This window comes from Mytilus edulis, chromosome 9 (genome assembly GCF_963676685.1).
Source record: "Mytilus edulis chromosome 9, xbMytEdul2.2, whole genome shotgun sequence".
Lineage (NCBI taxonomy): Eukaryota > Metazoa > Mollusca > Bivalvia > Mytilida > Mytilidae > Mytilus > Mytilus edulis.
In genome coordinates, this window is record NC_092352.1 from 12,757,269 (window position 1) to 12,784,567 (window position 27,299).

Here is a 27,299-nt window from a genome sequence, read left to right on the forward strand (position 1 = left end):
TTATCAATGGTATTTCAAACATGAAGGTACAATCTCATTGAAGGGAAACCAGCTTGAAGTTAGATGTAGCCGAGAAAAATTCTCAACTTTGTTATTTGACTAGGCAAAATCAATGTCAAAGGCTCATGACGTTGACATTTGCTATAGGACAGTTCTATAGGACTGAGAGAAAAAAACATCACTTGAGTAGCATGATATGAAGTTATGAGCAATTATCACAAAAAAAGATGAAAGCAAAATCTGAGATAGAAATCTGCAATTTACAGAACAAGTATTTCCATTTAACCTGATAAGAAATCATATTCATCCCCTACTTTTAAACTGGTAGGCTAGTGATACTTATATATAACACATATGACAAGAACACTGTATTTTAAAAGTGACTTTGTGACAATATTATTTAAAGAATTGATTTTCTGAGCTGTAACGCATATGTAACAGTATTTTGATATATATGTATTACTAAATTATTCATTTGATGAAAACTTATTTTTCAGGCGACATTATCAGAGGGACCACCTGTCAATAGATCTCGAGCCTGGTGTAGCATGTTAAACATTCCATTTTACCGATTTAGTCCCAGAATAAGTGAGGACTTTCCGTTAGACTGCCATGACAACAAGTCTATTATAACAATGATGTGGGATACACAATGTTATATTGTAGCAAATAGGGAAAAGATTCGAAAGTTGGGAATCTTACTAAAAAACATACATGATGCCAAACAAAAATCTGGAAAGTAATTTGTAATTCTTGCACAGTATTAAACAAACGGGTATAACTTTTCCTTCTTTTCTACCTCTTTTTCATTAACCCCTATATATACACCAACCTGATCACATAAATCATATAGGAAGTAAATATTGGCCCTTCTTACGAAATCACCGCAAGTTTTGTAGATACATTTGTACATCAAAACTGTGGGAAAAAAATTCCATTGGATACAGATTTCTACAGAAGGTAACATTCATCTCCTATAAAATAAAACCTTTATAAAACCAACTTTATGAACAAAACCTTTCAAAAGGAAGCGAACTTTTCTATTCCACTTTACATATTTTGATCATGACAACTTATGGTCTCACATTGGCCAACCTCAATCAGGTGTATCAAATTTAGCTGTTCATGCTTTACTAAATTTGCAAGCTCTAAAAGTGTTTCACTGTATTGGGAATCAATGATTGAATTCTTACTTCTTATCTGTCACATTTGTAATCAAAGAAAATTTTTATAATCAAAATTCCATGTGGATAAATGTTAAAAACTACTAAAGAGCAAAGAAAATCACATGCAATATTTTTCACAGTTATCGTTAATTTTTTTATAATTATTTTTAAGATTCCCAAACAGCATAGGGATCATTTCAGTTACTAGAATTTAAATTCTATGTTGTATGAAAACTGTTTTTAAGATGTTCAGATGCCACTTGCATCTTTTTTTTCATCTGTTATTTTTTTTTATAACTACATGGTAAATAATTCCCCTTTTGCATCTAAATGCTTTGTAAAAGAGACTGATCTGCCATGTAGTCAAGATAGAAAACAGAAGAACTGAAGAATACCATTCACTGAAACTTTTTAGAAACTATTTTTGATTAGTACAGCATTATCAATTCTCACTGAAGTTGTGATTAAGAAGTAGAATAGAGAATAAAGATCCAGAAATCTACTAAAGGATTTGTATAATTATTACTGTATTACTGTATTCTTTCACAACTAATATTAAGTAGCTGCTGTGAAGTAAGGTAACTGCTGCAGAAAAAAATGAGTTAGGATTAATGGCTGCAGTTAAAACAAAGATTTGATCAAACATTATTCTTTTTAGGAAAACATTTTGAACTTTGTATACATTAAAATAAATTGCAAGCATATGTAGTATATGGTTTTGTGATTCGCTGGTTTTTGTACCCATAGCTTTAATTGATCCTTCCGTCCTTATGATTTACAGATCAAGTTAGTGTTTTGTTCTAGGGAACATTATTGCCCTTGAACAATTCAACATAGAAAGTTTCATTAGTATTGTTAGTGCTTGACTTTATTGTAATATTTCCAGATTTTTGGTATGTTATTGTTTAATGATAACAGATTATTTTGTGTTTTGGTTGGATGAAGTTTAATGGCCATTTGTGTTTGAATTTTACATCTGTTGACTGATATTTTTACACTTGTTGACTAACTTGTGGGTCTCATTGGGGTCTAAATATGATGCCAGATTGCCGATTTTTTGTAAGCGTGACAAGTGAAAGTCAAATAATTGTGCTGGGAAAACAGGAAATGAAGTCTAGCGGGACATGGGAAATTACAAAAAAAGAATTGCTTTCGTACATAGTGTAAGCGGGATACAGGAATCTGACAAAACAGTAAGTGGGGTCAGGGATCAGAACCCCCCAGTGAGACCCCCTAGCTATTAACTGTAAAAAAAAATGTGTTGAATTTCTCAGTTTTGCCTAAAAACCAAACTATAAACCAATCTTTTTAATGCACAAAAATGTATTCAATTTTTGGTACCAGATATTTAGATACAGGGTAAAAAAAAATACGCACTTAAGAATTGAGGAAAATAACCTAAAAACAGACAACACAATATATATATGTATTTTTTAATTTAAGTACTGTTATTAGTTTAAGGAAGCTCGCTTGTCATGTTTTGGAATTTTGGTCAGATTTTCGGAATCCTCTGGTTTTATCCATTTGAATGCCTTAACAAAATTTTCCCGGTGACCCCAATTTTTCTTTTTATAATTCTTTTACATGTATAATGATAAGCTGTCTGTTAAAGTTTTATAAAATTTTAATTACTTTTTAATAGTTTTTGAAGACTTAAACTTGTCAATGATAAAGCTATGAAAAGTCAAGAGAGAACATTTTCCCGCCAAAATTTCAATGGCTAATATTTCAAAGACAAGCACGGTGACCTATATATTTTTTTTGCTCTTTTGATTCCTTTATTAATCCCATATCAATATATGCTAGTGTTTTGAAAAGTTAATTACTTTGAAACTGAGAAGCCAGCTCCCTTAATTGGTTTATTTCATTCTTATTATTTGCAATTAATTCATATTTTTATTCAATTGTACTGAATTGTTTTATTTTGTTAAAAGATTAGTAGTTTTCAGTTAGTTTTCTTTTATGCACCTTATATTGATATTTTGTAGGACAAACATATATAGAATAGAATCATGGATTTAAGAAATTGAAACTATTTTTATGTACATGCATAATATTAATCCTCTCAGTGCCATATTATGTAGTTATTTGATATAGGTTGTTCTTTCACAATTATAAGATTAACTTGCATTCTAATATGACGTGCTTCTTTCGCTTTGTAAACAACACCGTGATAAAATTCTCGATATATCTATACTTAGCGCAGACTCCAAGATGTACACAAATGGCTGTTTAAATATGCCTCCCACGTAAATCCACATGTATCATAACCTATGTGTAAACGGTTGTGGATTTCGCTGTGTTGATTCTGATGCATAACAAAAAGAATTTACACATTAGAGAACGGAAAAATGGACAAAAACAAAATAAATTAAAATTCCGCGAAATTCCAGTAATGATTCTTGCGCATTAACGTCATTTCAAAACATGACGTCATACGAATGAAAACGCCAAAGCTGAAGGTTTTTCTATTGCGTTTACCTTCTAAACTCGGATACAATTGCATTAAAATAAAGTATTGAGGTAGGTGTTGCTTGTTTTCTGTTCTATTGCATTATTCGCACATTTACTGATTTCAGCAAGTCAACATGGCGACTCCTTGGTTACAACATGTCAACAGTGAATTTGACGGTAGCTTACGATAAAAAATGTAAATTTAAAATTGCAAATGTTGGGTTTACTGAGAGGTGAAAAAAAGTTATCACATTTTTTTTCTAGCGGTTAGTTAAGAAATCATTCATGCAGGTTTATTAGATTTGTTTTACATGTATCGAACAGTGGGTTAAATAAAACAGCCACACACACAGTATACCCATCATCGCTTCAGTTTTTAAATGATCGTATTTGTCCTATTAGAATCGAAATAATTCATGGAAGCCATAGATTTGTTGGAAATTTACACATGGCCTGAGCCGTGATATTCGTTAATTTTATCCCTCGCTAACGCTCAGGATAAAATTCGAATATCACGGCCCAGGCCATGTGTAAATTTCCAACAAATCTATGGCTTCAATGAATTATTTCTTAAATATTAAGTATGTTTATTAAATGGATTTTGATTGGTGCATCCATGAACTTAAAATAGAAAGTAAATAGTCTTTGATTTTTTTTCTTATGAATTTTATGTAAATGGATAATATTTTGAGGTTCTTTCTTTTCTGTTTTTTATGAATTTTAACTAATATTGTCCCAAAAAGAGTTCTTGTTGAAATTATGAATTATGAAAAATGAAAACAAACCTTTGAACATTCATAAGTTTGATGATGAAATTTTCATTAAAATTGGTTGAAAGACGAGTTAAAAGTATTTCTTTTAGAAAATTTACAAATTAGTATAGAATGATAAAGGGAATTATTGACAAGGGAATGCATTTGTTTAAATACTGTATATATGCTTGTACAAGACAATATTTATGAGTCTGACACAATGGATTGGTCTGATTTTTAGTTTTATCCTAATAATCCATAATTTGGCAATTTTTTTTACTAAACAACTAAATTATGATTTCCCAATACAAAGTTACCAAGTTTTTGTTTTTTAAATGTTAGACCGCCCAAGACAGACATAGAGATGAAAACAGTTGTTTTAAGAAAAGTCATTAAATGGTTGCAATCATTCAATAGGCTATTATAAAAACTTTTTGCAATATATTCTATCATTAAAATTTACTTCATATTAAAAACACTAATGTTGCATATAGTTTAAACACTATAATTAAATGTATCTTGCTTCTTTAATTATCATGTATTGCCAAAATATATTAACACTACTTATGTATTTTTTTTGTTTCTAATGACTTGTTACATATTTAAATTGTTGAATAGTGAATAAAATTAGTTTTTTACAGAAGTTGATTTTATCTTACTATCCTCCCAGTTCTCATTCAGAAGATTCTATGAGTCCTTTGGACTAACAATTTCAAAACAGATTCAATGAGTTAATTAGTTAATGAGTGGATGTAAGCATTTATAGGTATCTCTATGGCCTTCAATAATTAGAAAAAAACATACCGTATAGTCACCTATAAAAGGCACTGTCATAAAAACAAAATATGAAACCTTTCAATTAAGAAAACTAACGGCCTAATTTATAACAAAACAATTTACAAAAATAAAAAAAATATGACAGAAAATGAACCATAGACCTCCGCTGAACAAACATCATTATAGTACAAAACAAGAACATGTGTCAATAGAACACCATTCCCTTCATACTTTATCACTCTTAAGTTCTAAAGCCATTAGAAACAAATACTTTCTCAAATAATTTCTACTAAACTGCAGCTGAGCAGAAAAAGAAGTATCATAGACTGTTATAACCCCCTCAGTGGTCTCATATGTGTTATGGAATGTGGAGGTTGTGGGTTAGAATCTATGACAGGTCAAAATAAAGACTTCAAAATGGGTATTTGCAGCTTGTCTGCTAAGCAAATAGCATTTTAAATAAGTAAAGAGCAAAGACTGGTCATCATGGAGTCGGAATAATGTGCAAAGTAGGGTGTCATGTCTTTATGCAGCCATAACAACCATTGTGTTAGCCTAATACAAAACAGGGTTAAAATTCATATTACATTACTATGTTTACGTCCAGATTATGCATTTAATTTGCCACTCATCATTAGCATTATAGTTTGTTAGCCAGATAGAGCAATTCTAACTGACCAAGTCAAAGAAGATCTCCAATTGAGTTTGATATCCTTTAAACTACTATTTATACAACAACTTCCCCTTTTTCTTCTTTCCGTGCATCCTATACAATTACAGACCTTTGTTGGCTGTTTCAGAAGTAGTTGCTTGCCCATTATTAGAATTCATGACGAGGACTGGCCTGATAAAAAAATTCAACATTGAGACCTAAGGGATTGCTCTAATGGACTAAAAAGAAAAATCACAAAAATACTGAACACCGAGGAAAATTCAAAACGGAAAGTCCCTAATCAAATGGCAAAATCAAAAGCTCAAACAAATCAAACGAATGGATAACAACATTCATATTCCTGACTTGGAACAGGCATTTTCTTATGTAAAGAAGATTCTACTTATAATTCAACAAAAACATGTTAGGCACCCTTTATACCTTCACAAGTATACAACACTTGACTTGGAAACATTTAAGGTTTATTTAAATCAACAGTTGAACTACATAAATATGCAAAGAACTAGTTACTGGTATACATTAAACAATTCATTAAATATTTCTAATTTGTAAAAAATCACTTAATAAAAATTTCAACTGCACTTTTTTGGTTACACTGATTGTCACATCAAGAGGGAATAACTCTAACTGTTTCTACTTAGAGTTATCTCCCATAGAAAATGGCAGCCTCCATGAACAGAATTTGTTCAGAGTAAAAATATGGTTCTAAGCAGTTTATAGACGTTTTTTAGAAGTAATACACACTAATATTTGAAGAAAAGACGTATGTTTTGCTGTAAATTGAATTGTTCATGTTACTATCTTATGACAATGTTTAGAATTAGTGTAAATCGACGATTTTCGACCTTCTTTTACTGTTATATTTATGTACTTGTACTACATGTCTCTATGTGACACTAAAATGATCTAAAAACCCTTTTATATATCAAGAAAAATATTCTTTTTTGGCACCTTCAAAGGTTTCAAAATTTGTCTAATCATTGACATTGCTAATCATGCTAAATGTAGATTTCAATATATCCTGTTGGTCATTTATTTTAGTACAAAAAGCATTGTTTACTATTTAAAAGAAACAAGGTTTTCATTAGGCATAAATGTTATATATATCTGTATGTTGAATCAGTATTTTCTGGAACTGTATTGTCTTAACCATGATTGTTGTGAAGATTGCATGTATCAGCCCCTTTTGGCGTTTGAATCCAAAGTAAAAGGATCATAAATTGAAAGCTCTTCGTTTTATTTACAATATATATATACTTGTCTTTAGTCCCCCAAACCTAAGTCAGGTATATCGCACAAAGGACAAGCAGTATTCTTGGAGATTTAGAGATTTATTTCTCTGGCTTGATACACTAACAATGGCAAACTGAACAAGTTTTTTAGTGAGACTTTAGGGTAAGACAGGGTATTTTCGGACATCTCAGTATCTTCAGACAGTTGGTTTTCCATTATCTTTTAATCATCCTATAAAAGATGTCAAATGTTTTTTTATAGCTAATTAAAAGAGGAGTATTTTCCCGAAAACAATTGTTTATAAAACGACTGTTAAATTATTGTGTCGAAATAGTATATGTGATCCGTCATGTGACATAAACACCATTTTTCAAAATCTTAGAACATAAAACTTCCAATAGAGATCTTCAGATTTATCCAAAATACTAACTGAACCTTAGAAGCCATTATTATTATGATTATAAACAGTATCCTTTTCTAATGTCAATTAGTAATTTAGCATTTTCTAGCATTAAAGTAAACTAAACTTTTTCAGTTTCCAAATATACCCTGCTTTAGATACATAAAGGGTTGGGCATATTCAGTCACTTCGTTTTTTGGTATTAAAACACAGCATTTGTACCCTAGAAAAGAGTGAAAATAAAAATTATGGCTTATTTGTTTTCCAATGTATCACTGATATGAATAAATATTTTTTGTTCTTGGGCATACTTTTTCGGAAAAAAACCCAACATAATATCTGAATGACTATTTATCGATTTTATTGAAAAGGAAAGGCAAAACATTAAACAATTATTGACTTTTGATGAGGTTGATACAATGTTTTATCAACCCAAGAGATATGACATTTACCGAGGCCAACGGCCCAGGTTGAATTTCATATCTCTGGGGTTGATAAATCATAGTTTCAACTGAAATAAAAATTCAACAATTGTTTTATTATATGACTTTTTACCCTTCACCAGTTTTCTAGTATTTGCTCAGATAATCACTTCATTTAAAACTGATCCTTGATTTTTTACTAAATAATTATAGTAAATATATCATCTGCTTTAGCCAATTCTCTTAAGTTGAATATTTATAAAATTTACTAAAAAAATACATGAAATGATTATAATGAATTATAAATTATAATCTAATTTCCTGCCGAAATAAAAAAAAATTATAAGTATTTATATAAATATAGTTTACAAAACACCATATACAAGAGAAACCTAATAATAAAATATTTGGTGCACACATTCTCTAATATTTTGCTTAACACATGTATTTAGATGTTTAAAATTTGTGGGTAAACTCTACAAAAGAGAGATAGGAATGTCAAATTTTACACAGTTAAAAATTCTCAAAGTTGAAATTAATGAACTTTTTCAGAGGGAATGGTACTTTGAACATGATCTTGATTATCTGTGTTTGTTAATTATCCAGCTAATTAACACAAATTCATATGCATTCCACCAGTTATATGGCAATATCTTGATGAGAAAAGTGAAGAAACATGTATCAAAAGTTTGGTGTTTCTTTCAAAAAGAATCAGCTGTTTAGTGTCAGACTCAGACAGAGAATACCTAACAAAATTGAATGACCAAATAGTCCAATAAAACAAGTTACTTAGAATTTATAATTTATTTTTAAAAATACTTATACAATCAACCATTCATATAGACGACTCATATAGAAACGACTTCTAGGTATCTAACCTATATACTATAGTATACATATTTATAAGTAACAAATGGCTGAACTGGAACTGTTTGCAATGACACTGTACATTAAATAACCCTCCATCATGTCCATCATCATGATCATATATTTATACTGACTGTTTTGATGCTAACATGGACAATATTTTGGTTTATGTCACAAAATTGGGTAAGAATAACACTGTCCATGAATTAATGTTAAACTGTTTTAACACATTCTCAGAACTATAATATTGATGCATCATACTCATGACAAGAAATCAATTTTAGCCATAGTATAAATGTCTCAATTTTAAAACCATGATGAAAAAAAAACCAATACATTCAGGAATATTGGAATGAAAAACCCGATTCAATCTTTGCCTGAGGGGAAAACTTGTACTGATGATGCAATGATATAAAAATTGAGGAGCAAAATTAAGTTGATGAGTCCTCAAATTAATATAAAATTCAAAAACAATGCCAATGAGACAACTCTCCACCAGATATCACATCAAATTTTTAGCAACTGTAGGTCATGGTACGGTCTTCAACAATGAACAAAACCCATACAGTTATAAAAAGCCCTGAACTGGCAAATGTAAAACAATTCAAACAAGAAACTAAAACCATGAACTTTTAACAAAACGATAAATGAAAAACAAACAGGAAAACCAATGGTCCATTCTACATTAAAACAAGAAACAAGAAACACTTCATTGGCCCCATTGTACCTCTGATTTCTACATATATATGATTTATCCTTGCAGATTAAGTTACAATGGATATTGCCTCAGACAAAGTTTTGCCATATTTAACACAAGTAGAACAGGTTGCAGAAGAAATTATAGCTGATAAACATCAGATGGTTGATTTGGATAGGAGACGACAAAAAACAAGGGAGGCTATTAGGTATTTCAAAACTTTTATGACATTTTCAGGAGTTATAACTAGTGTCACGGTATGAAAATTCATCATTTTAATAACTTTTCCTTTTAACTTTTTAGTGATTTTTCAAACATTTTTAGCACACACAAACTTTGTTTAGTTTATATATCCAGCCTACAATAGTATGAGGGAATAAGCTTTCTTGTCAGGGGACACATCTGTCTGTTCCTCCATCTGCTGGTCCATCCTGTATCAAGTTCAAGTTTTGTAAAGGTAGTTTACCCAGAAGCTGTGGTGACATCAAATTGTGAGTAAGGGTGTTGACCTAGACTGAAGGGTTCACTGATCATAGAAATGTCATGGCGCAAATGGACATGTTATCCTAAATTTCATTGCTGAAAAAAAAATTAAGTCTTGTTTAAATGAAAATTTGAGTAAGAATTGACTGAATTTCAATTATTCTTTGTATAAAGGTTACAATTATGAATATCTTTCATGATTACTTTGATTGATCAATTTACACTGACTAAATTTGGATTTTTTTTTTTGAAGAAAAGTTATTTTGAGATTTAAATCATGATTCATATAGTGATAAGTCTAATAATTAATTACCTCAAGGTCATTTTGTCTCTGATGGATAGTTGTCTCATTTGCAATCATACCATTATTTTCTTGTTTTTTTTTATACAACTACAAATGTAATTTCATGTAATTTGGAGAATGTGATGTTGATATAAACAGATTTTGTTAGTTTTTGCTTCCGCGCTTTACAGCTTCACATATACTATAGACACGAGCTGTCTATTGTTAAAGACTGTTATGTCAACTTCATCATGTTCAAAATTTTATGACTTAGGCCTGTAACTAGATATCTTTTGACTTTTTTATGGTTTGCTGTCCCATTCATGTTTTTCACACATATCCTTGTTTTTACATTTGTATATTACATTGAGAATGCATTATATTTTGCATTTTTTGCAGGGTTCTACAGAAAGACAAAACCACAGAAAAGAATTGGGTTTGTTTTGGGAACCAGTTTATAAAGCTGCCAAAGAAAGATACAAAGAGGCTTTTAGATGAAGGTTGGTAAATTTATTTTGCTTCCTTGATGTTGATGCGCAGTTCCATCATTTACTCAGAATTTGATATTTTTGAAAAAAATTCATTTAACTTAACTTAGTATTTATAGGTCAGAATAAAAGATCAGGCCACTATGTTCTGTCTTTGTGACAGAAGTAACCACATTTCAAATTTTTGAATCACAATATGAGTTTAATCAAACAGTCATTATATTATTTAAAATGTTTTGTTAATTTTTAAGATCTCTTTTAATATTCATTGCAGGAAAGCCTTTGAAATATTGTTTAATACTTTATTATACTGGGTGAATTTATTGATATTGTTTTTAAAAAATATATTTTTACCATTCATAATTAATAAGTATAAATTTTTTTAATGTTCAAATATTTTTATCCTTCATATTTAATTAATATTAAGTTTTTAAATGGTAAATACATTTTGCTCAATCATTTCAAATCCAGTGATGTGTAATGCTTTCATGATTTAATTGTCAAGAATTTCACTGAAATCAAGCTGAAAAATAAAAAAATTGAAGCAATGCAAATTCCTTAACCAAACAGGCTTCAGAAATGTTTTTGTACAATAATTCACAACAGGACAGATCTATCCTTGTTAGTATTGAAGTTAGCAAATCCTGCAATGAAAACAGAATTACAAACCATTACTTTAGTGTTGTGTTGTTGTCTTTACAATGCAAATAATTTTGCTTCATATGCAATCAAAATAATTTAGCTTGTTTGATACACCCAGGGATAACATTACATGGAGCCAGGATGTTTTTATAATGCAATGGGCATAAAACCCATATCATTAACATCTTAGATTGAACTCTGTTAAGTTGGTCTGTTGTATTTCCCCTTTGTAAGATCTCCCTTTAGTAAAAATTAGAATCTATTTACAGGAGGATGACAAGATGACATTTGCAGAAGTTATTTATTATTTCTATTTTTATACGACCGCAAAATTTGAAAAAATTTTCGTCGTATATTGCTATCACGTTGGCGTCGTTGTCTGCGTCGTCGTCTGCGTCGTCGTCGTCGTCCGAATACTTTTAGTTTTCGCACTCTAACTTTAGTAAAACTGAATAGAAATCTATGAAATTTTAACACAAGGTTTATGACCACAAAAGGAAGGTTGGGATTGATTTTGGGAGTTTTGGTCCCAACATTTTAGGAATTAGGGGCCAAAAAGGGCCCAAATAAGCATTTTCTTGGTTTTCGCACTATAACTTTAGTTTAAGTTAATAGAAATCTATGAAATTTTGACACATAGTTTATGACCACAAAAGAAAGGTTGGGATTGATTTTGGGAGTTTTGGTTCCAACAGTTTAGGAATTAGGGGCCAAAAAAGGGCCCAAATAAGCATTATTCTTGGTTTTCGCACAATAACTTTAGTTTAAGTAAATAGAAATCAATGAAATTTAAACACAATGTTTATGACCACAAAAGGAAGGTTGGTATTGATTTTGGGAGTTGAGGTCCCAACAGTTTAGGAATTAGGGGCCAAAAAGGGACCCAAATAAGCATTTTTCTTGGTTTTTGCACCATAACTTTAGTATAAGTAAATAGAAATGTATGAAATTTAAACACAAGGTTTATGACCATAAAAGGAAGGTTGGTATTGATTTTGGGAGTTTTGGAATAGAGGGCCCAAAGGGTTCAAAATTAAACTTTGTTTGATTTCATCAAAAATTGAATAATTGGGGTTCTTTGATATGCCGAATCTAACTGTGTATGTAGATTCTTAATTTTTGGTCCCGTTTCCAAATTGGTCTACATTAAGGTCCAAAGGGTCCAAAATTAAACTTAGTTTGATTTTAACAAAAATTGAATCCTTGGGGTTCTTTGATATGCTGAATCTAAAAATGTACTTAGATTCTTGATTATTGGCCTAGTTTTCAAGTTGGTCCAAATCGGGGTCCAAAATTAAACTTTGTTTGATTTCATCAAAAATTGAATATTTGGGGTTCTTTGATATGCCAAATCTAACTGTGTATGTAGATTCTTAATTGTTGGTCCCGTTTTAAAATTGGTCTACATTAAAGTCCAAAGGGTCCAAAATTAAACTAAAATTGATTTTAACAAAAATTGAATTCTTGGGCCTCTTTGATATGCTGAATCTAAACATGTACTAGATTTTTGATTATGGGCCCAGTTTTCAAGTTGGTCCAAATCAGGATCCAAAATTATTATATTAAGTATTGTGCAATAGCAAGAAATTTTGAATTGCACAGTATTCAGCAATAGCAAGAAATCTTCAATTGCACAGTATTGTGCAATAGCAAGAAATCTTCAATTGCACAGTATTGTGCAATAGCAAATATTTTCAATTGCACAGTATTGCACAATAGCAAGAAATATTTAATTGCACAATATTGTGCAATAGCAAGAAATTCCAATTGTATTTCAATTGGAGTTATCTTTCTTTGTCCAGAATAGTAGTTGAATCAACTTAAATCCTTGTTTTATACAATATACAATGTATATTCACTTTTACTACCAACTGATAGATTAAAACAATCTTTACCATTCAGTAATAACAAGCACTTTTTTTACATTTTAATATTTTATGATGTATTTAAATGAGTAGTTATTGTTGCAAACTTCATTAGAAATTTGAATTGAGATCAGTTTTGAAATAAGGGAAAGGGGGATGTGAAAAAAAAATTGGGGGGTAAATTTTTTTCATTTCAGATTTCATAAATAAAAAGAAAATTTCTTCAAACATTTTTTTGAGAGGATTAATATTCAACAGCATAGTGAATTGCTCAAAGGCAAATTTTTTTGTTTAAGTTCATTAGACCACATTCATTCTGTGTCAGAAAACTATGCTGTGTCAACTATTTAATCACAATGCCCCAACCGTTCAGGGTTCAACCTCTGCGGTCGTATAATGCTGCGCCCTGCGAAGCAACTGGTTCTATTTTCATATTGATTTTTATGGAGCTACTAATAATATTGTAATATAATTAAAAAGAGGGCAGAATCAATTTGCACCAATAACAGTTTTGAAAAGGTATTAATTGCATCACTCTATATTTTTCTGGTGGTATAAATTTGGGCTAATAATTGGAATCAAACTGTGCCACATCTACCTGTATATTTTTACCTATATCATACATGTAACATGTACTATAATTGACCTTCTTTAGATTGAACTAAACACTATCTCATCAATATTAAGACAATTGTTCAGTAACAAAATAGTTTTTCAGATGTAAAGATGTCTTATGTATTGTTTGAGAAAATATAAAATGATAAAGGAAAACCTGTCATTATTATCAAAGAGCACACATTTCATCAGTCATTTGTTAGAAAATAGAGAAATAAGATGGGAGATGAACGGTTAGGTCGAGTTGTACTAGGTGATAAGATTATTTCTCTTATGATTGGGGCCTGTTATCTAACTCCCACGTGAATAGATATGTTTCGTATCACACCGTACGGAGTGTGATATGAAAAAGTGATATCAAAATTACGTTAATTTGATTGGCTTATCTCGTAAATTTCCAATATTTTCATTGGCCGTTGATCAGGTCATTATTCACTGGAAAAGGTCATACCGGGACTACTTTTTTTCTTGACAACTGATTGTTTACTTCCGGTTTTCGCAATTTTCGTCTGCTTTATCGTCTGCATAATCTAATATAAATCTGATCATGGACAAAGAAATAAAGAAAGGAACCCGTGTACGGTTATGTAACGGAGCAAAGGGCATTATAACTGGCACAACTTCCAATTTCAATTCCCCTCTGTATGCGACAGTAAAACTACCGATGGACGTCCGCAAAGCTTCAAATACAATACAGTTATCTCTATTCTAATTCAAAAAAGTTCATAATTAAATTTCATTCACAATTTCAGTGTAAAATCTTCATTAAAGAAAATTCCGCGAAAAGATGTTATCTTCTTTGGTCCCTACACTACGTGACGTCATATGTATGCTTCCGGTGTCATACATAAACACCGGGCGTTTTCAGGCTTCTGTGCCGCTTCAGAATGTAATAAAATTTGATAAAAAGAAGATTTTAAGGCGCAACAAGTGAGTTATTTGTTAATTATTGTAGAAAAACGTGTCAATACACTTGTTACAAATTAGATAACAGGAGCCCAACCATAACAGAAAGGTCAGTACGCGTTGCAAAGAAAAACGGCCGTAGCAACACAACTCGCAACAAATAGGCCACGCGCATACAACTTTTTGCCATAAGAGAAATAGGTTTAACAACTTGTGAGAATTAGATATCGCTTGATATCAACTCTCGTTATTTAATTTTAATAATAATAAACTCGCCATAGGCTCGTTTATTATTATTGAAATTAAATAACTCGAGTTGATATCAATCGATATCTAATTCTCACTCGTTATGAAACCTATAATTACATGAAACTACATTGTAATAATAAAAAATAGAAAGACTGATTTTGAGTACAGTATGCAAATGAAAAGCAACTGATACCGGTATATTATCTGAGCGACCTTCCAATAATGAATTAAGAGCTCTTCAAAATTTACGAAGAACATTTAGATAAGAAAGTAAGGAAAGATTTGGAGCGAGGAGAGAGGTCAATCATTTTGTTGATATACATAAGTAAAAATAAATATATTCATATTTTTTTTAAAGGCACAAATAATACCTATTCTTTTTAAATTAAAGTGGCCCAGTATAGTAGCATTGGCGCATATAAATTTTCGCGCAAATGAGTTCATTTTTGGCGCAATGAGTTAAAACAACATGCCATATCAGTTCCTAAGTGGAGAAAATTCAATCTCCCTTGAATCATATATATCTTGTATAGGGATATTGATATAGTTCAAAGGTGAGAGTCTACCAACTTATGGGTAGGAGAAAAAAGTAGTTCCCCACTTTATAAATAATATGGTATCCAGTTTTGATCAAATTAATGTCTTTATCAATATATAAAGTAAACCAATAGTTCATCCTAACTCACTTTGCTTTGATGGATTTTAATAAAACTAGTAACTGTATTATGAAGTTTTTATTTAAATAAAGTTGTTTTGATGCAGTTAATTGACACAGATGAAAACTGCTTTTAAAAGGGAAAAAACGAATGAAATTCAAAGTAAATTTTTCATTGTTTAACTTGGCAGCAGAGGAAAAAAATAAGATGAAATCTGACTGCTGATGCTGTAAAGAAATATTCTTCCATGTTTGAAACTCATCTCTTCATGATAAGCCTATCTGGTGTGCCATTAACCAAGAAATTTATACATCATATTCTAAAGTACTTGTGAATAAAACATATTATTTGTTCTCTATATAATCTCATTAAGCATATAGTTTTGAATATTGATAATGTTTGCTGGAAATAATAAACCATCGAAATATAATTTTCTTGATGTCTTTAAGCAGACAATAAATACAATTGGGACATGTTACATGATAGCTTATGTGTTAACTTTATAGTTCTAACAAGACTAATTCTGATCATGGGAGTCATGATATTACTGTAATATAATGTCATAAGTCAAAACATGTACTGAGGATAATGAAAAGTAAATTAAAATAAAGAATTCCAAAGAAACCCTTGGGGAAAATGATAGGACATTTCTAAATGAAATTCTTAATAGCTTGTATGTTAAAAGTTCCCTGTACCAAGTTGCAATTAATATCTTATTCCACTGAAATTCTATTGCAATAACGAATATTGTATGTTCAAATAGTCTCAATGAAGTTAATGACATTTTCTTATACTTGGTAATAAAAAAATGGAGATGACATTTCTCTAAAAAATGAATTAACAATGAATGGTGTTCAGTCTTTTCCTTTTGCTTAATCTAAGAGTATCTTTATATTGGTGAATAAAGAATAAATCTCTGAGTATCTTTATATTCGTGAATAAAGAATAAATCTCTGAGTATCTTTATATTCGTGAATAAAGAATAATGAAGCAAAGTATTTCTGCTTGATATTTAGATAAAGTAACTGATTAAAAATTATTTCTAAATCACAATTGTACATTTTTGGAAAATCATCTCCCCCTCCTTTTTTTTTTTTTTTTTTTAAACTATTTTATTTTTATTATACAAATTGCAAATGCATATAATTACTTTCATAATTGCAGTAAAAGCTTGACACATGTATATTTCAAAAATACTTATCTATAATTTTATGAAAAAAAATGAAAAATAATTTTAAAATGTACAAAATCTAATGCTTTTTCCATACACTTGTGTCACTAGTTAACCTGCTAAACTCAAATTTAAGTTGGTTAAATCTAATTTTAATAAAAGTGTTTCGGCGTTTTACGTTTCCGCAAGTTGGCATTACTTTTCCGGAAAAAAAGTTTCATTTCCGCAAATAAATATCTTACTTTTCCGGAAAAAAAGTAACTATTCCAGAAAAAATAAACTATTGCTTTTCCGCAAATAATTGAGGAAACCTGTTGATCGAAAGCAAAGCCATAATATAAAATAAATATTAAGTAAGTCAAAGGTCATCATAACATGCAATTAAAATTCATCATTTTTAAAAATCTATGAAAACGTATGTTCAAAAGTCAGCACTAATCAGAAATATCTTGATATGAGTTCATAAGTCAGTTCTGGCAGAATATTTGTAGCTAACACGCCGCACAAAGTCCAAAGTAGTACATTCACCGTTTACAAGTTTTGTATTTTGTTCAAGAAGGAAGTCTATCTTCTCCTTTTCACTTTTCCAAACGGGTGCTTTTACAGTTAGAGTTCTCATCTTTATGTAAGATGTTGTTTGCAGTTCAATAACACATCGATAAAAACAAAAATGTTAGGATGGCTAGTGTAAAACTGCTCGTTCAAGTGGGCATGAAAAGACTCGGCACTATTCGTGTGTTCGTAACAGCAGTATGCATTACACATTCAAAGTCATTATGAACTACCTCAGGCTGGAGAGTTATTCTTCGGGTAGTGCAAACATCAATAAGCCGATCCAACAGTTTCGTGTAACATTCCTCGGATTTAAGTGGAAGTAAAGCAAATACAAGACGAAATAAGTTACCATTTTTACATCCATGTATCAAATAAACTGAGTTGGTAGAAGAATTTCTGACAGGATTTAAATGTGCCATCTATGAAAATATCAGTCATTTCATTACCAAGTTGGTGAAACATGAAAGTAAAACGATTCCTGAATCAAAATCATTGACTAATTAAAAGTGAAAATAAGTTTCAGTTTGTTAGTGTTCAAATCTATTTGTCTTAATGTCTCGTGAATTTCTAATCTACATTTAGGTAATTTTGGAAACTGCTTTCGCCTGTCTCTGTATAAGGACATAGCAACATTTTTCAAGTCAATATATATTCAAATATTTATAATTTACCAGGTAAATTTCCGGAAAAGTAATAAATACAAATTGCGGAAACGTAGCATTGGGACTTTAAAAAAATATGCGGAAATGCAATACGCCCAAGTGTTTAATTTAAAAAGATTGGAGGTTTAATTTTTTTTTTATCTGTTCGAAATTCATCAGATTATAAAACAAATCAAGGGCATGTTGGTCAGTTTTACTGATTTTATTTGCAGAATTAAATGTTTTTGTTTTGTTTTAATGCAGATTTTACTAGACGCTTTTTATTTGATCTTTTTCTAAATGAATGTCAATGCTTTAAGGAAAGGTTTCACTCAAAGGGGTTGAAATTCTAGTTCTTGACCTTAATTGGGTGATAAATGTTATATTATCATGATCCCATCTTTCATATTCTATTGCAACTAAATGCCAAATGTTGCCTAGTGCATACACAAAAAAGAAAGAGAAACTATTGGAAATAATATCACAGAAATATATTGGTTACTCACATGTCCATATTTACAACACTTAAAATAGTTGAGCCTAAATAGAAAACCAGTAATAGTGGGAAGTAAAGGTCAATTTAAATGCTATTTCCTAACTATTGAGAGTGCTACCTAGTGGTCTCCTGTGTCAAATGAAATAATAAGTATTTATACTCCAAAATGTTCAAGCTCATTAGATTTGTACAAATACCTTAATGTAGATGTATTGATGGAGATTTCAATTTCATAACCACCATAATATTTATGGAGTTCTCTGGTGATTTAATTAACAAGTTTCATCGTCAATGGTGGTATTCACGCTGAAGTCAGAATATTTTATTTCTTTTTCATGAACTTTTCAAGAATCTGTCATAGAATGTTAACTTTGCACAATACATTAATTTCAAATTAGAATTATCAGAGCAACATGCATGTTTTCTATAAATAAACAGTAATAGAACCAATCCTTGAAAGTACATTTTGAGTAAAATAGTGAATCTAAAGGTACATTTTCAGACAATGAAAAACCTTCCTTTTCTGCTTTTAACTGGACATAGTGGGATGAGACTAATTATAATTATTAAATTATTTAATGTACATTAATGTAAGTAAGGTATCCACTTTAGTTAAAATCAGTTAAACATACTCCCCAGTTAATATCGGAGAGTACATCCTTAAATTCATCCAAGTTCAGTCATGGTGAAGGTTCATCCAAACCCATGAAAGGAAAAAATCAGAAGAAATTTTTTCTTGTGGAATTTCAGGCATGTCAGTAAAAGTTTTCCTAAGGCATGTCAGTAGAAGTTGTCCTAAGACATGTCAGTAGAGGTTTTCCTAAGGCTGTCAGAAGAGGTTGTCCTAAGGCATGTCAGTAGAGGTTGTCTTAAGGCATGTCAGTAGAGGTTGTCATAAGGCATGTCAGTAGAAGTTGTCCTAAGACATGTCAGTAGAAGTTGTCTTAAGGCATGTTAGTAGAGGTTGTCCTAAGGCATGTCAGTAGAAGTTGTCCTAAGACATGTCAGTAGAGGTTTTCCTAATGCATGTCAGTAGAAGTTGTCATAAGGCATGTCAGTAGAAGTTGTCCTAAGGCATGTTAGTAGAAGTTGTCATAAGGTATGTCAGTAGAAGTTGTCATAAGGTATGTCAGTAGAAGATGTCATAAGAAATGTCAATAGAGGTTGTCCTAAGGCATTCTATTAGAAGTTGTTCTAAGGCATGTCAATAGAAGTTGTCATAAGGCATGTTAGTGGAGTTGTCCTAATGTATGTCAGTAGAAGTTGTCATTAGGCATGTCAGTAGAAGTTGTCTTAAGGCATGTCAGTAGAAGTAGTCCTTGGGCATGTTATATGAAGTTGTCCTAAGGCATGTCAGTTGAAGTTGTCATAAGGTATGTCAGTAGAAGTTGTCATAAGGCATGTCAATAGAGGTTGTCCTAAGGCATGCTAGTAGAAGTTGTTCTAATGCATGTCAATAGAAGTTGTCATAAGGCATGTTAGTGGAAGTTGTCCTAATGTATGTCAGTAGAAGTTGTCATTAGGCATGTCAGTAGAAGTTGTCTTAAGGCATGTCAGTAGAATTTGTCCTAATGTATGTCAGTTGAAGTTGTCATTAGGCATGTCAGTAGAAGTTGTCTTAAGGCATGTCAATAGAGTTTGTCCTAATGTATGTCAGTTGAAGTTGTCCTAAGGCATGTCAATAGAGGTTGTCCTAATATATGTCAGTAGAAGTTGTCATTATGCATGTCAGTAGAGTTTGTCATAAGGTATGTCAGTAGATGTTGTCCTAAGGTATGTTAGTAAAAGTTGTCCTAAGGTATGCTAGTAGAAGCTGTCATAAGGCATGTTAGTGGAAGTTGTCCTAAGGCATGTTAGGAGAAGTTGTCCTAAGGCATGTCAGTAGAAGTTGTCATTATGCATGTCAGTAGGAGTTGTCATGAGGCATGTTAGTTGAAGTTGTCCTAAGGCATGTCAGTAGAAGTTGTCCTAAGGTATGTCAGTAGAGGTTGTCTTAAGATATGTTAGTTGAAGTTGTCCTAAGGTATGCTAGTAGAAGTTGTCATAAGGCATGTTAGTTGAAGTTGTCCTAAGGCATGTCAGTAGAATTTGTCCTAAGGTATGTCAGTAGAGGTTGTCTTAAGATATGTCAGTAGAAGTTGTTCTTAGGCATGTCAGTAAAAGTTGTCATAAGGTATGTCAGTAGAAGTTGTCCTAAGGCATCTAAGTTGAAGTAGTCTTAAGGCATGTCAGTAGAAGTTGTCATAAGGCATGTCAGTAGAGCTTGTCATAAGGCATGTCAGTAGAAGATGTCTTAAGGCATGTCAGTAGAGGTTGTCCTAATGTATGTCAGTAGAAGTTGTCATAAGGCATGTCAGTAGAGGTCCTAATGTGTGTCAGTAGAAGTTGTCCTTATGTATGTCAGTAGAAGTTGTCATAAGGCATGTCAGTAGAGGTTCTTAGGTATGCAAGTAGAAGTTGTCCTTATGTATATCAGTAGAAGTTGTCATAAGGCATGTCAGTGGAAGTTGTCATAAGGCATGTCAGTAGAAGATGTCTTAAGGCATGTCAGTAGAATTTGTCCTTGGGCATGTTTTATGAAGTTATCCTAATGCATGTCAGTTGAAGTTGTCATAAGGTATGTCAGTAGAGGTTGTCTTAAGGCATCTAAGTTGAAGTAGTCTTCAGGCATGTCAGTAAAACTTGTCATAAGGCATGTCAGTAGAAGATGTCTTAAGGCATGTCAATAGAGGTCCTAAGGTATGTCAGTAGAAGTTGTCCTTATGTATATCAGTAGAAGTTGTCATAAGGCATGTCAGAAGAGGTCCTAAGGCATGTCAATAGAAGTTGTCACAAGGCATGTCAGTAGAAGTTGTCCTAAGGTATGTCAATAGAGGTCCTAAGGTATGTCAGTAGAAGTTGTCCTTATGTATGTCAGTAGAAGTTGTCATAAGTCATGTCAGTAGAAGATGTCTTAAGGCATGTCAGTAGAATTTGTCCTTGGGCATGTTTTATGAAGTTGTCCTACGGCATGTCAGTTGAAGTTGTCATAAGGTATGTCAGTAGAGGTTGTTGAAGGCATGTCAGTAGAGGTTGTCGTAAGGCATCTAAGTTGAAGTAGTCTTAAGGCATGTCAATAGAAGTTGTCATTATGCATTACAGTAGAGGTTGTCCTAATGCATGTCAATAGAAGTTGTTCTAAGGAATGTTAGTGGAAGTTGTCCTAAGGTATGCTAGTAGAAGTTGTCATAAGGCATGTCAGTAGAAGTTGTCACAAGGCATGTCAGTAGAGGTTGTCACAAGGCATGTCAGTAGAGGTTGTCCTAAGGCATGTCAGTAGAGGTTGTCCAAAGGCATGTCAGTAGAAGTTGTCCTAAGGCATGTTAGTAGAGGTCATTTTAAGGCATGTTAGTAGAGGTCATTTTAAGGCATTTCAGTAGATGTTGTTCTTAGGCATGTCAGTAGAAATTGTCATAAAGAGTGTTAGAAAAAGTTGTCATAAGCCACATCAGAAAAGATATCGAAAGGCATGTTTGTGAAAGTTATTCTTAAAGAAATCAGAAAAAGTTGTCATTATACATGCCAGTAGGACATGTCATTTAATGCATATCTGCAGAAGTTGTTCTGAGCCATGTCAGTAGAAGTTGTTGTAAGGCATGTCAGTAGTTGTTTCAATCAATATTAGTAGAAGTTGTTGTAAGACATGTAAGTAGTTGTCATTAAACACGTCAGGAGAAACTGTTCTAAGTCATGTCAGTAGTTGTTTCAATCAATATTAGTAGAAGTTGTTGTAAGGCATGTAAGTAGTTGTCATTAAACATGTCAGGAGAAACTGTTCTAAGTCATGTCAGTAGTTGTTTCAATCAATATTAGTAGAAGTTGTTGTAAGGCATGTAAGTAGTTGTCATTAAACACGTAAGGAGAAACTGTTCTAAGTCATGTCAGTAGTTGTTTCAATCAAACTCAGTAGAAGTTGTTGTAAGGCATGTAAGTAGTTGGCATTAAACACGTCAGGAGAAACTGTTCTAAGTCATGTCAGTAGTTGTTTCAATCAATGTCAGTAGAAGTTGTTGTAAGGCATGTCAGTAGAAGTTGTTGTAAGGCATGTAAGTAGTTGTTTCAATCAATGTCAGTAGTTGTCATTAAACACGTCAGGAGAAACTGTTCTAAGTTATGTCAGTAGTTGTTTCAATCAATATCAGTAGAAGTTGTTGTAAGGCATGTAAGTAGTTGTCATTAAACACGTCAGGAGAAACTGTTCTAAGTCATGTCTGTAGTTGTTTCAATCAATATCAGTAGAAGTTGTTGTAAGGCATGTAAGTAGTTGTCATTAAACACGTCAGGAGAAACTGTTCTAAGTCATGTCAGTAGTTGTTTCAATCAATATCAGTAGAAGTTGTTGTAAGGCATGTAAGTAGTTGTCATTAAACATGTCAGGAGAAACTGTTCTAAGTCATGTCAGTAGTTGTTTCAATCAATATCAGTAGAAATTGTTGTAAGGCATGTAAGTAGTTGTCATTAAACACGTAAGGAGAAACTGTTCTAAGTCATGTCAGTAGTTGTTTCAATCAATATCAGTAGAAGTTGTCCTACGTCAGTAGTTGTTCTTAGCAATATAAGTAGTACAAATGTAGTTGTTCTCAGCGATGTCAGTAAAAGTTATCCTAAGGCATCTTATTTACGGCATTGTCATTCAGTTGAAAATTAAGTTAGTCAGTCAGTTGAATGTTTTATTGTGTGTGTTTTTTTATATATAAACTTAGATTGATTATTTCTTAGTTTGATCAAACTGTTTTATTTCATCAGAAGTTGCCCTTGTGATGAACAAAATTAATATATATTGTTGAATTTGCAGAAAATGTGACATCAGCACAATTAAAACTTGATATCATTCATCAAACTTTTGTTTTCCAGTTGGAAAATGATTCCCTGTTGTCAGATAAATCATTTTGACAAGACTTGAATTTAATAGAGATGTTCATATTAATGACATTGATTTATTTAATTATTCAATTGTTGAACTTAATCAGACATATATTTGTTTAACTGGTATACTTGAATAACATTGATACAACAAAAATTACTTTTATTTCAAATGAGTTTCTGGAATTATTTCCCATGGTATCTCTATGCATTGAAAACATGTAATTTGACATTCATATTTGATCTGTCATTATTTGGTCTGAGGCACATGCTTCTTGTAATCAATATATGCACACAGACATGGCATTTATTAATTAGACTGTAGTTCTTTATAAAAAAAACCAAAGCAAAACAAACCTGAGTGTGTGAAAAATAAGTTCAATTTCTATTTCATATTTCAATGTAACACATTAGGAATTCCCATATTTGTGGTGTCCGTCGTCCATCGTGGTTGACGTCTGTCATCCTCCATCTTTGTTGTTATCTTATTACATTTTGAACTTCCTTCTAGAGAACCACTGAATGAAATGAAATCAAACATGTTATGAATGTTCCTTATGAGGTGCTGACAAAGTGTTGTTACTTTGTATAGGTGATCCATCATCCAAGATGGCCGCCAGCTGGGGCCTTCGTTTATTATAGGAGCCTATGGACAATACATACAATTATGTTTCATTCTCAATTTTATATGTTTTCTTTTAGAGAACTACTAAATGGATTAAAATAAAACATGGCAGGAATGTTCCTTATAAGGTGCTGACCAAGTTTTAATACTTTAAAGCCGATTCCGCATCATCCAAGAGTGGGGCCAGCTGGAGGACTTAATAGTTTAGCATAGGACCCTATGGACAAAACATACAAATGTCTTCTTTTAGAGAACCACAGAATTGAATGAAACCAAACATGTTATGTTACGTTCCTTATGAGGTGCTGACCAAGCATTAATACTTTGTATAGGTGATCCATTATCCAAGATGGTCACCAGAGAGGGACGTAGTTTGATAAAGGACGTCACATACAAATGTCTTCTTTTAGGGAACCTCTAAATGGAAGAATTGTTATTGGTGTTATCCCATTGAGATTTACTCTATATCTTGTTATGTACATGTATTTATGAGTGAGTATTAAGTTGGTCTTTGTTACTGATGCATAGAAAAGAAAAAAACTAGCATGGGCAGTGGCATACCCAGGGGGGTTTGGGGGTTGGACACCCCCCTTTTTTTTTACGAGGACAAATAGTTGAAACCTCCCCATTAAAAATGGCTGGATTACACTCCACCCCTGTTTGAGTGCATTGAAGACAACTAGGGCTTGTCAATTAACTTTTTTTTTAAATCAAATAACAAACACCTTGGGAAAATTATTTGGAATCAACATTTTCATTTGAAATATACAAATATACAGTAGAGTTTTATAATACCAGTATATATTTGAAGGACATCTATATACCTTATTTTGTTGGCTTTAATTACATTTGTCATCTGACAGCAGTATGTGTTGAAACCGATTCTGTGTACTTTGATTCAATTTGATGTAATTTTGTTTGCCAATATTAAACAAAACTGAGCTATTATGAAAAGTGTCAGATAATGAATTAGATATCAATTTCAGTTTTATATTGTGTACACATTTACATGTTATTTATTATTACAATCAGTAGTGCCACAAAGGGAGACATACTCAGTACAATCTGCTATCCCAGGTTCTGGCTAACATGCATGAGTAAACTCTCTGACAAATAATTAGTTATTGGGGGATAATAAAGGAGTACTTTTGACTTTTGAAATGTATGATGACAATATCTTTGACTAATCTTCTGTTTGCTAAAATTGAGAGAATCGGTTTGTTTCGTTTTGAAATTTTGGAAAACTTTGTTTTTCATTCGATTCTCGTGAATTTTGCTTTTGTAAGATTTAACCTTACCTGCACATACTCTTCATATCTAACAAACTCATTAACAACTTTTTTGACATTCATGTGAGGCAGAATGAAAAAGCAAACAGACATTATGTGAAGTGAAAATTACAAATTTGACAATTAATAGAATATTGAATTATTTTGTTTGTATAGTTTAATACCATTCAGGTGTTGATTGAATCGTTTGGTAAAAACAGATTAAACTTTTTACGTTTAATTCTAGTTATTTCTAGACTATAATTTATTGCTCTGTTCAAAGAGTTTGAAGAGATTAAATTTCTCATTAAAAGTAAAACAATTAAATGTAGCGGGAAAACTAGGTTATAATAAAAAATATTGTAGATTATTTCCAATATTCTGCTTCAGGAATGGAGTAATGGTATTGCTTAATCAAAACTTTAATGCCAAATTACGAGGCTGATGATGCTAAGCAACATATCTTCTGAGGCTAAAAGGTGAATGGTGGATAGTTGTCTGACAATCATACCATGTCTGTCTATTTTATATTATATGTTTTTCTTAAAGTCATATGAAACTTCAAATTATAAAAATATGATGCATATGTTTTTTACAACTAAATGGCTAGTATTATAAAACTTTTGTACATAAATTTTTTTCTCAAGAAAATTCTATAATTTGTATAAATTTAGAAGAAATTGACTTTTTATTAAGCGTTTGCTTCCAGTAAACAATTTGCCGATAGGTTTTCCGCATTCCATGAACTCAGCTTGACCCTTTTCCTAAAAATCGGGTGATCACAATACCCATGAATCTATCACTGAAGTAAACTATTATCTGATTGTACATGTTATACACATGGTCAATGTCCATGCTTCTTTGTTGATTGTTTACTATAAAGGTGACAATCAGTAAACTAATGGCTTCAAAACACGACAATTAATTAGCTGCCATATTTTCATGTCATAACAGACCAAAAGAATATTTTTTTGACAATTATACGATATGGATGCGTAAAAAATTATAAAATTGTGCACAGAAGACAAGTTTATGATATATACATGCATCTGTTCGAGAATTGGATAAACATTATTTTTCACCAGACACTCGTTTCATATGACTTTAACATTATCATACATCCTACTAAATACCTTGTTACTTTGTTATTCCACTGAGTATTTTGAAAAAGAAGGGGGAGGGGGGGGGGGGGGTGTTTAAGTGTTCGATAATATTTATTAGATTAATTGTTCCACATGTTGATATGTCTGTTAAGGTCAGGTTTTAATATGTTGTTGCTGATGTCAAAGTGGATGTCAAGTTCAATATTGACGATTTTCGTGTTGTCTGAATGAACTAAGAGCACTGCAAAGTATCACTCCAATGTTTGTCAGCCACTAGAAAACAATCCTTTATTAAAATCTTGGGAATATGTTTTTAGATGATGGTTGTTTTTAAAATTTGCATGTCACAATATTTTACTGACAAGATATTACAAATTTTCTTCATCCTTTTTAATTTTTGACAGTTTGACAAGTTTCAGATATGTTCATTTGTTTTTTATGCAATATCTGTCTGAAAGGCTTCAAGTTATCATAAATAGTTAAAGACTTCAATCAAAAGACCTTTTTAAATTTTGTGTGAATTTATGCATCAATTTGATTGATTTAAGAATTGTGACATATATGTATTGAATTTGTTTAATTAGCTTCTATATTTGGTAGGTTTAATTGTTTTTATGTTTTTGCAGATGTAATATAATTGATTTCAGTATTGACAAAGACTTCAGGGTATCCTCAGCCCTCAAATCTTTGTTCATAATTATACTATCTGTCAAAAAAAAAATGATTGATTTTCATTGTATAGACTTATGCAATTTGTTGACTGAGAAAGATTTTTTTTCACAATCCAAAAATGATATATAAATATATAAATTTTGATAGGTTTTGTCAAGCTTGTGACAAATGTCACAGAATGCAATATATTGTGGTAAAGGCTGTTCTCCGACACTATTATTAGTAAATCAACTGAATT

General features: G+C 31.5%; 2 protein-coding genes across 4 annotated transcripts in view; both read left to right on the forward strand.

The window, feature by feature from the left end:
- LOC139487642 (85/88 kDa calcium-independent phospholipase A2-like) overlaps window positions 1-1,875 on the forward strand; it is a 28,350-nt gene extending 26,475 nt beyond the window's left edge. The window contains exon 17 of the mRNA XM_071272590.1: window positions 498-1,875. Coding sequence (XP_071128691.1) covers window positions 498-743 — 246 coding nt within the window. The 3' untranslated portion in view covers window positions 744-1,875. The remainder of the gene's footprint in view (window positions 1-497) is intronic.
- A 4,580-nt stretch (window positions 1,876-6,455) lies between these two features.
- The window catches only part of LOC139487645 (p53 and DNA damage-regulated protein 1-like), a 79,126-nt gene continuing 58,282 nt past the window's right edge, over window positions 6,456-27,299 (forward strand). The window contains exons 1-3 of one of the 3 annotated variants that reach the window (XM_071272593.1): window positions 6,456-6,555; window positions 9,508-9,649; window positions 10,607-10,707. In XM_071272593.1, the coding sequence (XP_071128694.1) occupies window positions 9,519-9,649; window positions 10,607-10,707 (232 nt within the window). In that variant the 5' untranslated portion in view covers window positions 6,456-6,555; window positions 9,508-9,518. Of the gene's footprint in view, window positions 6,598-9,507; window positions 9,650-10,606; window positions 10,708-27,299 lie in introns of all 3 variants that reach the window. The other 2 variants (XM_071272595.1, XM_071272594.1) reach the window with 2 other exon arrangements.